At 29.2% G+C, this 14335-nt stretch overlaps 1 protein-coding gene across 1 annotated transcript; it reads left to right on the forward strand.

Annotated features, from left to right (window-relative positions):
- Positions 1-658: 658 nt before the first annotated feature.
- On the forward strand, positions 659-13988 carry LOC126834594 (protein singed). The gene is made up of 7 exons (XM_050566640.1): positions 659-1161; positions 3207-3703; positions 3784-4201; positions 12515-12671; positions 12778-12939; positions 13008-13144; positions 13238-13988. Exons 2-7 carry the CDS (start codon positions 3209-3211, stop codon positions 13438-13440), a joined length of 1572 nt encoding a protein of 523 aa, XP_050422597.1. The 5' UTR covers positions 659-1161; positions 3207-3208; the 3' UTR covers positions 13441-13988.
- The last annotated feature ends 347 nt before the right edge of the window (positions 13989-14335 follow it).

Raw genomic sequence — 14335 nt, forward strand, 5'->3', positions numbered from 1 at the left:
TGAGTTGAATTATTCAGGAGTGTATTTAAACAAACGCCAATAAGTCTATCCAGTATCCGGTCTACCGGAGTACAGTCCAGTCGAATAACATATATTAATTTGTGTTTGGCCCATTGACGGGAGAACGACGAATGTCTAAAAAATGACCATAAAATTTAAGTAGATCAGTTGACTAAGTGAATATAGATTACGGAAATAATTATGAATAAACTCAATAAAAAACACATACGGCTATGGTCGGGGACGGTATGTTATACTGTAATAGGTCAAAGATATTGTTTTTTTTTTTTTATAATAACCCTAAAAAAACTAAAAAACGACACGACATTTAGGAAATATCACAGAACGATAGTACCTAATATTATTGGCAACGATATTTCCCGGGATAGGTATTTGACATTAACGTGTGACCTATGCGTCGAGTTAATTCTCACTGCCGTTATAATGGAAATTTAACGTTGTCATATGATTTATTATAATTACAAAAAAACAATAATGGCATTTATATTTTTGCGGTACGGCCGGCTGCCAAAATATTTGTCTACCCATATTTTGATAGGGAAGGAGCGGGCGGGGGTGGGTAGCTGCTGAACTATACACAGGTCCCCGACGTGCATGCGCAGTGATAAGACGCAGTCCATAACCGCGACGGGGACGGTCATCAATCAATGAGCGCGCCGGTAATAAGACGTGGTAACAGCTTCGTATAGAGTAGACAGACTTCTTCGTTTGGAGACTTTGAGTGTAACTTTTGTGTGCGTGTGTGTGCACCGGACAGTGGTGTGAGTTTGTGTGTATACTGTTTTGAAGTTCAAGGTAGGGCGTACCGGCGTGTAGTGCCTGCTACGTCAGATATAGTGTTGTTTGTGGTGTGTGTGTGTGTGTGTGTGTGTTGTAGCGCGGTGTGCCCCGTTTTTACTGTGTTTTGCGCTGTGTGGATCGAAACCGTTCACTGTTCAGTAGGCACTACTATTAGGCAGTAGTATACTTGTCCGCGGGCAGTAGCGTCTGTTGACCGTAGTACGTTGTCGCGTGTTGAAGTACAGCCGGCGTTTTTCTTCCTGCAATTGCAATACGCCAGTCGAGTGCAGTACACGTTCTTCTTGTCTTTGACGTTTATTTTTTTTTTTTGCAACCAACGCGATCACCGCACGATAATCGGTAAGTAGTTTTTTTTTCTTTTTGAAAATTCATCGATCCTTGATCATAGTATATTATATTATAACTAGGTACGACAACAACAACAATATAGCGTAAGCACAAAGGGTATAGCGCACTTAAAACCCGACCGGGGATAATAACCATCGTCCGACCCGGCTTAGTAATGGCATAATATTTTTAGCTAATTAGGGGTTCGTTCCTTGTCCATAATGCCCTGTAAAATACCATAGACTCTCTGTATCGAATATATGATAGTTATGATATTATCTTAATTACATATTTTCTAAGCCATTAAAATGTATTTTGTTTAAGAAAAATAATAACACAGGCAGATAATACATTTAAGGTGGTTGGACATATTATACAATATTAACTTTTGGAAAATTTGGCCATTTCAGTTGTGATCTCCAATAAAACACATAATGTATTAATTATATCATACACAGGTAGGGGAATAAATGTTTTACATATTTGTATTTTGTTTTATTATCCTAACAAATTGTAAACATAAATATTATATGTCTTGCTAGTGTTTCTTTAAGATAATATATGAATTTCATTTACACGACTTATCAACTATGGCGATTGTACATAAATTGTAACTAATCCTTTTTGATCAAACGAGGTTTTTACCAGAATATATCTAAAAGTATAATTTACACCATAATTATTTTTCATAATAATATTATGATTTATTATAGTTTTTGAATTTGATTAATCATTTTCATTTTCACCATTTCTTGTTAGGTGTCTTACATTTATCTGGTTTAGTAGCTATTAAAATAATTATAATTATTAACTAAATCACAAACATTATGTATATATTATGCTAAAAAAAGAAAAAATATAACTGTGTAAGAGTAAGTAAAAACTAAGAATATTGTTATTGTAATGAATTAATAATTAGCTAATTTTCTGTTATTAACTATTTTGTAACACTTTCCAAGACTTACACACGGTTCTATAATTATACTTACATCAGGGAAATAATTTAGTTATTTGAGTTAAATTATTTTTAGGCCCTTTAATATATAATTAAAAATTATACTCTCGACAATTGCTTATAAACTGATTCAACCATACAAATTTGATTGTAAAAATTATTTTTTCCCATATGTATGTTGAGTATTAAAATAATAATGTGTAATGACTGGTGCTATAATTATTGTTGTTGACAATTAGTAAGTGTAACTAAATAAAAGGTTAATTTGAATAGAAATATATATAGTAGCTGCGTGAAGGCTCTATTATGTGCATGTGAACCAGTGTGTATTAATGAGTACCTAGTAGAGGTGATACGGTTTATATTGTAGCATGGTTAATTCAATCAATATGAACTAGATAGTGTAAGAAAAAGTAGAAGCTTAAATAAAAAATGAATATATAACAATTTGTGTTAATTTTTAAGAAAATAAAATTTATTTTATAGTAAAGAAAACCAAAAAAAAATATGAGTGATTATTTCATTGTCTAAGATACCTTTTCCTACCTGTTCTTGTTTTAAAATTTTTAAGGATATATTGTACTTAACGTAATGAATATTAGGTAATTTGCACAATTAAAATTAAATATTTATATAAAATGAATATACTTACCTATTACCAATATAATTATTGGTATAATTAATGATTTTATAAAAGGAATAAATCAATTTTTGTTTGAAATAGATAATAAAATACAAAATGTTTTATGCGAGTACGTAATATAACTTTCAATATATCTTTCAACTAAAGAAAAAACAAATTAAAAATGATCATTAGAAATATTTATTTTAGAACCAAATTTGAAGGGGTGGAGTAGAAAGCTATTGGAAGAATACCCCTCTTAAAAATTCCCGCACACGCTCATGTTCATAATATCTGTATAGTTCTATGATCATTCTTACAAAAATACATGTTTATACATTCTTGTGCGCCTAAATCTTTGATTAAAAAACGTTATGCCTATTCTGTTGTACGCACTATATTGTTGTTTAATATATTATTATTGTACATAGGCATTGTATTTAATAATAGCATACCTATGTGTGTTTTGATGGATTTCAGCCATGAATGGTTACAATAACCATGAAATTAGTGAAGGAGGTATCAAACAGTCTTCTGTATCCCCGTGCAGCTGTTGGACAATAGGATTGGTCAATGTTGATTCAAAACGTTACTTAACGGCTGAAACTTTTGGATTCAAAATAAACGCTAACGGAGCATCATTAAAAAAGAAACAGTTATGGACACTCGAGCCAACTAGTACCAATAACAGCCCATTATTGTGTGACGGGCCTACAACTACGATTCGTTTGCGCTCACATTTGGACAAGTACTTAGCCGTAGATACTTTTGGAAATGTTACTTGTGATGGCGAAGATCCTAGCGACCCTGGAACTGTATTTCAAGTGTCAGTAACCGATGGGAACACTGGTAGCTGGGCGTTAAAAAATGTTGTACGCGGATATTTCTTGGGTGCTTCATCGGACAACCTCAAATGCACTGCAAAAGCGGCTGGCTCTAGCGAACTATGGTTAGTTCATTTGGCTGCAAGACCTCAAGTAAGAGAAAAAACCAAAATATAATTAAATCATATTTTTGGGTAGTCTTTTTATCTAATATTCATATTATTATATTTAAGGTGAATCTCAGATCAGTTGGTCGTAAACGTTTTGCTCATTTATCCGAAAATCTTGACGAAATTCACGTTGATGCAAATATTCCCTGGGGCGAGGATACTTTGTTTACATTAGAACTGCGGCCTGACGATGAGTTCAAATACGCTATACACACATGCAACAATAAATATTTGTCTAGAGACGGAAAATTGGTAGACACTTGTACGTCCAACTGTTTGTTTTCTTTGGAGTACCACTCAGGAGGTTCATTAGCTCTCAGAGACAAAGCTGGTGGTTATTTGTCGCCAATCGGATCTAAAGCTCTTTTAAAAACGAGATCGCAATCCGTTACAAAAGATGAGTTATTTACACTTGAAGATTCTTTACCACAAGCCAGTTTCATTGCAGCATTGAACTCAAAATATGTATCTGTTAAACAAGGTCAGTATTTAACAGTAGTTTTAATTGTCTTCTATAAATGGCATAATTTGAAGAGGGCAATAAGGTTAGAGCCATTTTCTAAACTGGTTAGGTCTATTTCATTTTTTAACTTTTTTTTTTTTTTAAAAGCTTTAAGTTTATAAATATGTAGACATTTGCTAAAATATTAAACCATAATTTTTTTTTTTACATAAAAATTAGAATGGATCATTAGTATTAATTATGAGATGTAGATTTAGCAAATTGATTTAAGTAGGTAAATTATAAAAAAATTTGTATTAAAATATAAACAATATGCACAAGTTGAAGCGTGGAAACCATTGATTTTGTGATATTAGTTTAAAGAAACCTAAACTAACCAGTTAGTTTATTTATATACTTCAGTTTTAACATTAAAATCATTAGCGTTATATGCTAATGCGTGTAATTAGGTTATAAACATTTTAAGAATAATTAGTCGTTTATTTAAAAAAAACCTTTACTTTCAACTTATTTATATTTGTGTTCAAATCAAAGCGTTGAAACTATTAGAAATCCATAAAAAATCTACAGGTTTAAATTCAAAAAACCTGTAAACATTATTTTAAAAATAACAATACTAGCTGAAAGTTCTACATCAATACTAAAAATAACCATTTTAAATTAACTAGGTTGAATGATTTTGCTAGTTTGGCATTCGTTAATATGTTTGAGGTATGACAAAATAATGCATTTGCACCATCAAAAATAAAAAATTGCAAATTAACAGAATTTAATCTAACCTTCCTCAAACCACAAGCCTTGCTTACTTGTTTTTAATTATTATACTGATTACTGAACAAAAAAATGTACAGGGTTTTCGAAATTGATTCTTAAATGTATCAATTTTTTTATTTGTTCTTTAACTATAAGTTATAATAGTACAGTTTTTTTATTAGTTCCAAAATAAATAAATAAACATGAACAAATAAACAAAAAAGAGGAACTCTTCAAAGAACATTGAATTACCATTTTAATTTGTTGAAATAGAGGAAATAGTTCAAATAATAATTTAATATATTCAATGTTATTCATTAAAAAAAAACCTATTTACAGTTATAGAGTTTCCATGCAAACACATCTTCCTTTTATTTTACCAAAAATAAAAATAAATCTGTTTTGATGATATTACATTGTCACATAAATTTATAAACAACATGTGTATGTGTATAATATGCATTAACAGCAGTGATATGAAATTTCTAAAAGGAAATTGTGTCAATTCGTTTTTACAAATATATGCTTTAAATCAAGTAATAAACAAAATAATAAATAAAATGTGTGATTATTTGCTGTAGCGATCATTAATGAATTATAAATATGCATATTTTTCTCATAAAAAAACCTGTTCAGTTAACCTATAGAATTTTCATGTGTTGTAGAATGTTCTGTCAACTGTTATTTTTTTTATTACTGTAAAAGTGAAAGATCTCCAGATAGAGATATTTTAACTGTGTACATTATTTTTATCCTAATTTAATTTTAATTTCTCTTAGAAACTGTAATCTACAGTTTTTAAATAATATTAAAATCTTGTCTTTATTTCCTTTCTCTGTTTTGCTAAAAATGAAAAATAAATAAATACATTTTTTTTATAGTTAATACATATTTCAAAAATGTAGATTTTTATTAACTAAATTTAAATGAATTATAATTATAAAATGATGACCGAAGTGTTTATCTAACACCTATTAAACACAAATCATATTTTCATTGTAGGAAGTGTAAGAATATCATTAGGTTTAAATAGGATAAAATTATCACGAAAATAATTTCAAATGAATATTTTCATAATAAGTAAATCAATTGCGAATTTGTAGACAAAAATGTATAATAAAACGCAATTTTTAATTTGAGATAAATGCAATTTGATAATTCTTTTAAAATTAATTTCATTAGAATCGTTTTAATCCCAAAATTGGACGGTTTAATTTTAATATACATCAGTATACCACACTAACTTTACTTTAGACAAAATGTCGTTTTCGAAATTATTTATCGTTAGTAATTGGTATAGATGTTAATTGTTAACTTTATAGGTCCCAAATTCAATAGGTACCTTCATTCGCTATTTTCGAATGGGCTATCATTTTTCTTTAATTTTCAAGAAAAGTTATTAAATTTGTTTTCCTTTTTTTCTAAAGAGTGTTGATAAGCGAACCTCCTAACCTTTTGTAATGTTTATTTATACATTAATCATACATTCTACATTGATAATGCAACGCATATAATACCTATGGCAATTGTTTAAGCTTAATTAAAATTATCGCAATTTTGTTGTTGTAGACGTTTAAAATACTAATTAATTATTATCAACTGCATGTTACAATGGCAGTATATATACAACATATCTATTCGTATAATAAATTATTAGGACTTCGGTAATTTTCATTTGCAATATTTTCTTATGAACAGATGTTTCGATGGCTGGTAATCGGTATTTTTTTTTTTACAGTTCACATACTTCATATAATTATGTCTAACTTCAAACTACTTTGTTCGTTTGTCTCGCCTGTCTACTGGCCGTCAAAGATAATTTTTTTGTTTTCAGTTAAATAAAATCACATTATTTTTTAGCTTATAATTGACACGAATGTGTAATATTCACTTTATTGTTTTCATTTGCGAATTATATTACTCGTCTTCTATTCACGAGTTAATCATCATCTAATAATATAATTATGGAGACTTTCATGTTTTGTTTATTGTTCTCACAATTGTAATTTTTAGGTAGTATGAGATAAGTTAAATTCCCTTGTAGCATAAAAAAACTATAGCTCTATTATTATTGTTCTGAAATAAAAATAATTTCCGACTCGTTAAGATGGCGTAAAATTTTACTGTTTTAGAATTTTATTGCATTTTTATTTTCTATAAACACATATTTACGCAATTAGCCGCATTATAGAATTTTCATATTTAAGCAGTTTGTGTTTCACTAATAATATAATTATCTAACCATGACTTAATTACCGTCAGTGAGCATTCTAGTAATTATTTTTTACACGAAATGGGGTTAAAACAAATGTAGTTTACACGTTTTAATTGTTGTCAAAATTTAATTGATAATATAAAATTATAGTATAACAGTCTACTGTCTAGTACCTAATTGAAATGAGATGTGTGTTACTCATTAGCTAGACGTTTAACCGAGAGGTCATTTCGTTTAAAATAATATTAGATTTGATGGCTTATTTGAAAATAGAGTTTAGGCGCTTAATAGTACTATAAAAGCTTAACGCATGTAGTAATAACTATTGTTTTAAGAAAAAGCCAATTATAATCTGTGAAATATCATTATCGTTATTAATTAATGTTCGTAAATGTTATTATCATTATTGTTTAAATGATAATTGGTTGTTTTTCGACTAAATTTCAATTTTTTCATCTTGTCAATTTTGTTGGAACGAAAATGAGTATAAATTTCGCACAGGTTTTAATACCCGTTTGTATACACCTATTATTCTAAAATGTTTATGTGTATTCTATGTGAATATAGACGAATAAAAAACTATGCGTGAAAAAATCCGCTACTTATCTACTGTTGGTTTTATATTTATGGATTATTATTCACATTTGTGTGTTGTTGGCGGCGGCGGTGTTCTTCAATAATAATATCTTGATTCTTGGAGAATGTTACGTTGTTACACCTGGTAGATTTTTAACATCATAACATGTTATCGTCGCTTGAAAGGAAGTGCATATTATTATTATTATAATAATGTAGTACACGAATGGAATAATAATATCAGCTATTTCGTGTTATGTACTGACAACGCAAGAATTTTTAATAATACAAATCGCAAGATGATTGAAAAATCGTGTTTACAAAATAAACGTGAACTGGTCATAGATCTAAAAAAAAAAAAAAAACAAATAATAATAGCAATAATAATTCCCGGGAAAAATATTTTGCCAGTTCAGACTTCGGTGGTTTATGCATTTTAAAAATCGTAGGTTTACTTTTTTTTTTTTCGTATCGATTGTTTTCAATTTGAAGAATTTTTTTTACATCGTCTATAAACTTGCAACGGTTTATTACATACATAATTTTATTGCATATAACACACACTTGGCCAACAATAATTGCGGTGTACATACATTTTCCCGTACTTACCATTATTATAATAACAATAATGGCGCGGCTACGCGTTCCATCCTACACGAGTAGTATAGCCCTAGGATTAAGCCAATTATAACACAGGTGAATAAACCTGGCGGGTTTTTCTTCGTTTTTATAATTGTTGTTTTAATTTGACACGGTCTGAAGGAGACGCATTTTTCGTTGGTTCAAAATACGTTCTCTAAGGAATGACTCGTTAATTACCCGAATGCAGCGTCTACATGTTTCTCGTTCACATACAAATTTTTATATGTTTAACTTTCAAAGATGGTTTTTACCGACCTCGCTTCCACTTGGCTTCGTGTCCGCAATGCGTTATTATACTTCCTAACCGAGATAATCGTGAGTCATCCCGGTTTTACTGCTAAATTAATTCAAACGGGAGCTGTTGTTGGAAACATGATTGTACACAGTCATCTCCAACCATTGTGTATTGTATGTGTATATCAAATTATCAACAGGAAAAAAAACAACATCATTTTTTGATGTTAACCAAACATTTGAAATAGAAATCGAAATATTATAATACAAATATCGTCATCGTCGAAAGAGAAGGCACACGAGTACTCGCATAATGTATAAAACAATTTCGGTACCAATTGTGACTTCTAGTAACCAAGTGGAATATAAATCACCGATTATACACGAATGATGAGTTCTGACATTGTTTTTTTTTTTAATTACTAACAGCAAACGACGTGTCAATATAGCAAAGTCATAAAAAATCATGACTATTTTTTCGTTTCACACGATTGTTTTTCTTAGTATTAAAATACTAACACTAATATTGTAGACTGTGTATGTGAGCATCATCGTTTCTTTCGAATACCGAAAAATAAACAAATGAAAGTGTTCTATTGATTTACGCGAGTCAAACGGTGTGATAGCATTGAAGAAGAAAAAAATGATCCCTCTGTTTGCTGAGCCCTTTAAACAAACGTGTTTTCTATTAATAAACTTGTGTCGACTTCCTACTTGAGTTTTCGTATGGTTTTGTACAGTCATTTTGTACTTCAGCTGATCGATACTGTCCATAACGTGTACCCATCTTTAAATAGATAATATTTGAAAAGGGGAGCCATTCGTGGGAGGCCGAAATCGCAGTTCTCGCGTGAGATTAAATCACAAGGAAAATAATATGATGATAATGCTGGCGATTACAAATTGGCCTACGGATTTTTGGTGTACGAGATAACGACTTGGCGCCGTTCGTCTGACCGACCGTAGTCTCTAATAATATAATATATATTATATTTAAAAATGGACAGGAAAATATCCACTCTGCAATGTTTAAAATATAGACACTTCATTATTATACACGATTATGATGATTAGTCACACTTCATTAATACACAATCGGGATCTTTGACAGCTGTCCCGGCCTGTGTACAGCATGCATTTACTTGGTCACTCATCCAGATACTAAAGTAGAAAATTGTCTGATGTCGTTTTAACTAACCTAACACAAATAGGTTAGTAATTGTTGTTCGTTTAGAGAGAAAAAAAAACAATTCTACGTTTTCCGGTCTCGTAAATGGAAAAAAAAAAATACCTTTTCGGCATCGCATCGAAATAAAAGGAATGAATACAAAATAATTGCATGAATTTTCGTTTACCATTAATGGACATAGCAATAAAAATATACATGTACAAGTGTACAATGTATAAAAAAACACAGTATTTTATATGTAAATGTATATACAATTAACATAATGGCTGTATAGAATATAAAATATATACGTTTATATTATATGAACAATTAAAATAATAAGAATGAACATTTCAAATAGTATATATTTTCTTGCTACAGAAGAAGTTTGGCTTTAAAATTCGCCAGAATATTTCATGCCCGTCTAAGTAGAGGGACAAAATCCTGTGGTCAAACTTTCACAGCTCATAAATTATGTAATTTTTAAAACTGTTGGTTCACATAGGAAATCTTAGGTCCACAAATTTTATTTGAAACAAATTTTTTTTATTTTTTTGGAAAATCGTACTACTTTAAGTCACAAGTAAATAATAATAATAATTTGAACCATGTCGTTTAATTTGTAAAATTTTAAATGGACAGATATGAGATACCGATTACCACCGACAATAAATGTAAATGCTTTTATTATTTCATTTTAAAATGACGTTCTAATCTGTGAGTGTGAACCATTTTATGAAATTGAACCGTATATTAAAAAATATATTTTTTGTTCGCATGTTTATCAAAAAAAAAAGGCATCGATAAAGATAAGAGAACGTCGTTAACGATTATCTTTTGTGTAGAAAATAGTAATATCGTTGATTATAAGTACAATTTATATTTATTTATTTGTATTTATAATCAATGGTAATATTATTAAGGTCAAACCAACGACCGTGTTTAGATAATTTAAATTATACTCTAAATTAAATAATTTTTTTTTGTCAACACTTATCAATAATCCATTGGTAGTTCCGATTTTGTTTATTATAATTATTTGAAAAAAATGTGAATAAATATCGACCAAAATACTATAAATAAATACTAAATAAAAAATAATATTGTATTTGATTTTTATTTGGCTCGAGTTTTTATTGTCGACTTTGTTTCTCTCGAGATTTTTCTATAATATATTTCTTGACAATATTGTTAGACATTTGTTCATCAATCGATTTTATTTTTATATTACTTCAATGACCACAACCGTTTAACCCCTCCTGTAATTAAAAAAAACAGCATTCCTATCCTTACTAACAATTAACTGTTATTTGCCGAGAATATACATTTTTAACGTAGATTCAGAGCTAAGAAAGGAGAAAAATAATCGTTTGCTAACCAATAATATTACATTGACGTTTTTTTTCGGAAACGAACAATTTTTTTATTTGTTCAACTGATTTCTGTGAACTGCACACCGTGTGTTCCATACATATGTATCTATTTAATCACACAATATACTAATCTCTAACGTTTCTCTTGTCCAAAGTCAAAACATTTTATTTTTTAAAATTATCTAAGTGCAAACACTACTATTTCAAAGATGATTTTGCGAGTAAAACCCATAGTTTATTAAAGCATTGGATTAGTCCATAACCGTTATTTATTATCTTAGGATTTCCTGATGATAATTCATTCACATAAGAATCAATACATTATTTCGAATCGTTATATTATTTTCCAGGGGCGCAATTTTACATTAAACTATTGAAAGACGCCTTTACACCGAAAATATTATAATTGGAACTTAATGTAACCCATGCTCACCCATTCAAATTGTTCGCCTGTGTTATTTTCTGATTGCCATTAAAGGTCGAAACTATTATAAAGTACTCTCTCTATTGTGGTATTTTTGTGTTTTAATGAAAAATTTCCCGAACTAACCATGATTGCTGCTCGTTTATTTTTTTATGATAAATTACAAGACATGATTTTTATTTCACAGCACCTACCATTATGTTGTGGAGTGTGCAAATGTACATTGTACATTTTGTACCGCATTAATGCAACTAATTAGAGTTTCAGTCCAATAAACACGACAATTTCTAGATGTTGTTAAGACAAAAAAAGAAAAATTATAATAATAATGTTTTACATTTCATTGTTACTTATCCGCGTTTACGCTAGCTAAAACGTGTACCTACCTAAACATATTTTTCGTTATTTACTTTTACAATAAATAGAGCGATGCTTTTTGGTTGTTATTATTTATTGCATATTTTTTTTTAATATTGTTACTCGTCAATAACATTTTTGTACCTCGGAACTAGGCTAACAGAATTATCCTCCTTGTCAGATTTTAAGGACTCGTGAAAAGTTGGTATAATGTGACTTATGATCTGAGGTACAAATTAGAAAGTTTAAGAAGCAATTATTATCTTGTAAATTGTCGATGTCTGTTGCAAATATTATTATTAAGATATTATGTTTATAACAAAAATTAAAATATCAAATTTTTTCATCGTAAATGATACAATTGATGACTGTATTAGGTAATACACATGACATAATGTAATTGTAATCAATAACATTCATATGTATAATTAATTACATAGTTAATAGTATATAAATTAGGCCACTTATAAAAGAAATCATGGGTACTTTAGTAAAAAAAAAAAAAGAAGATATCTTAACGCACTTAAGTTCTATACAATAATAGTTGCTACATCAAATGTTTGATAATTTATATTACTTTTATCAACAGGTGTGGATGTAACGGCCAATCAAGATGAAATATCAGACCATGAGACTTTTCAACTAGAATTTGACCCGTCGACGAAAAGATGGTATATACGTACAATGCAAGATAGATACTGGACACTGGAAACTGGTGGCGGAATTCAAGCCGTAGCTGATAAAAAGTACGTACTTAGTAGTATAAAATTGCACATACTTAATCAATGTGGTAAAATATCGAAATGACTGTTGTATATTCTAAACAATACCACTATATTTGTTTTATTTTAGGTCATCGAATGCACTGTTCGAGTTGGCTTGGCAAGGAGATGGCTCTGTATGCTTCAGGGCTAACAATGGCAAATATGTATCGACAAAACGGTCGGGTCATCTTTATGCTAATGTCGATGCTATCGACGATGCTTGCAAATATTTCTTTTATTTGATCAACAGGTTTGTGTTTATATTTTTTTCTATTGATTTTTATGGACAGCACATCAGTACATGTTTATTTTGTTTAGACCCATTTTGGTTTTGAAATGTGAACAAGGATTTGTGGGCTATAAATCATCGACAAGTTTACGTCTTGAATGTAACAAAGCTTCATACGAGACAATTCAGGTAGAACGTTCTGACCGAGGAATAGTTTTCTTCAAAGGTAATATTATAATTTAAAATTAATTAAAACTAACTTTTCTCCCTTAAATTTGTATAATATTATTCTAATTTAAATTTGCTGGCGTTTATTTAGGTCAAACAAACAAATATTGGCATGCCAATGACGAAGGCGTATCAGTGGAAGCGGATATTCCTGAAGGTTTTTTCTTAGAACTAAGAGAGCCTACAAGAATATGCATTAAGAGTGTTTCGGGGTATTATTTATCTGCTGGTAAAAATGGCATGTTTAAACTAGGCGATGGCGATTACAACAATGCTACTAAATGGGAATATTAATATGATTAAATTATAGTATGCAAACCTTAACCTAACTTCCACTTAAATTTTGTGTTTGTTAGTTTTACTTCTCATTATACTAATTTACATTGTATGGAATGACATTGATCTGTGCATATGATATTTTAATCGAGTAGGCAGCCTATAGGTTATTGAAGTCTTTATCTTGTACCTAATATTTTCACTGTTGTGGTGCAATATACAATAGCGGTGTTTTACACGGTTTAAAAAAAACAACAATGATAAAATTATTTATATTTATAGTTCTAAAAGTGATCATAGTTCACAGAGATAACGATTTAATTATAAGAGTAGAAACATGTTTGAAACATTTGCCAAAGCTATAATATACAAATATCGATTTATATTATGATAAATACAATTTTTGTTTTACTGTCGAGAATTTATGAACTCGGTACAAATGCACATACTATGAATATTTTTTTACTAAAACGTTTCTTTTTCTACAGTTTTTATATGAAACAAAAAATTGCTCATTAAAATCTAAAATACACAATAATAAAAAAAAAAAAAATTTGAATTATAGTTTTGAGTCATCAAAATTGTATTTAAAAACAAAAACTATTTCAATATCTATTAGTCATTATTTATATTATGCTTTATAGTTTATTTATTAGTCATGCGATATGATGTCACATTGTTTGTGAACAAATTGCGTACATTTTTTTTTTTTTTTCCATAAAACCAATAATAATTTTTGCCCTAGATGTTGTAAAAATTTACATTTAAGTATTTTTTTAACAACTCTTAAATGTTATATATCTAGGGCCTTTATTTCACGATTCAATTTTTTTACACAATCATATTGAATTTGTAACATGAAAGTCTGTTCCTATATCCTAATTAGCTGTATTAATATATATATATTAATACA

The sequence above is a fragment of the Adelges cooleyi genome, unplaced genomic scaffold (assembly GCF_023614345.1).
Source record: "Adelges cooleyi isolate 19-005CV unplaced genomic scaffold, UGA_ACOO_1.1 ACOO_flye_CR_arks_rails_tigmint_CR_PRNA_21, whole genome shotgun sequence".
Classification (NCBI taxonomy): domain Eukaryota; kingdom Metazoa; phylum Arthropoda; class Insecta; order Hemiptera; family Adelgidae; genus Adelges; species Adelges cooleyi.

What these genes read in the sequence shown, in the direction of transcription:
- LOC126834594 (XM_050566640.1), top strand. Translation starts at nt 3,209, where the DNA reads ATGAATGGTTACAATAACCATGAAATTAGTGAAGGAGGTATCAAACAG. An exon ending in ATTTGGCTGCAAGACCTCAA is followed by an intron (nt 3,704 to 3,783) that starts GTAAGAGAAAAA and finishes ATTATATTTAAG; the next exon opens with GTGAATCTCAGATCAGTTGG. An exon ending in ATATGTATCTGTTAAACAAG is followed by an intron (nt 4,202 to 12,514) that starts GTCAGTATTTAA and finishes TTTTATCAACAG; the next exon opens with GTGTGGATGTAACGGCCAAT.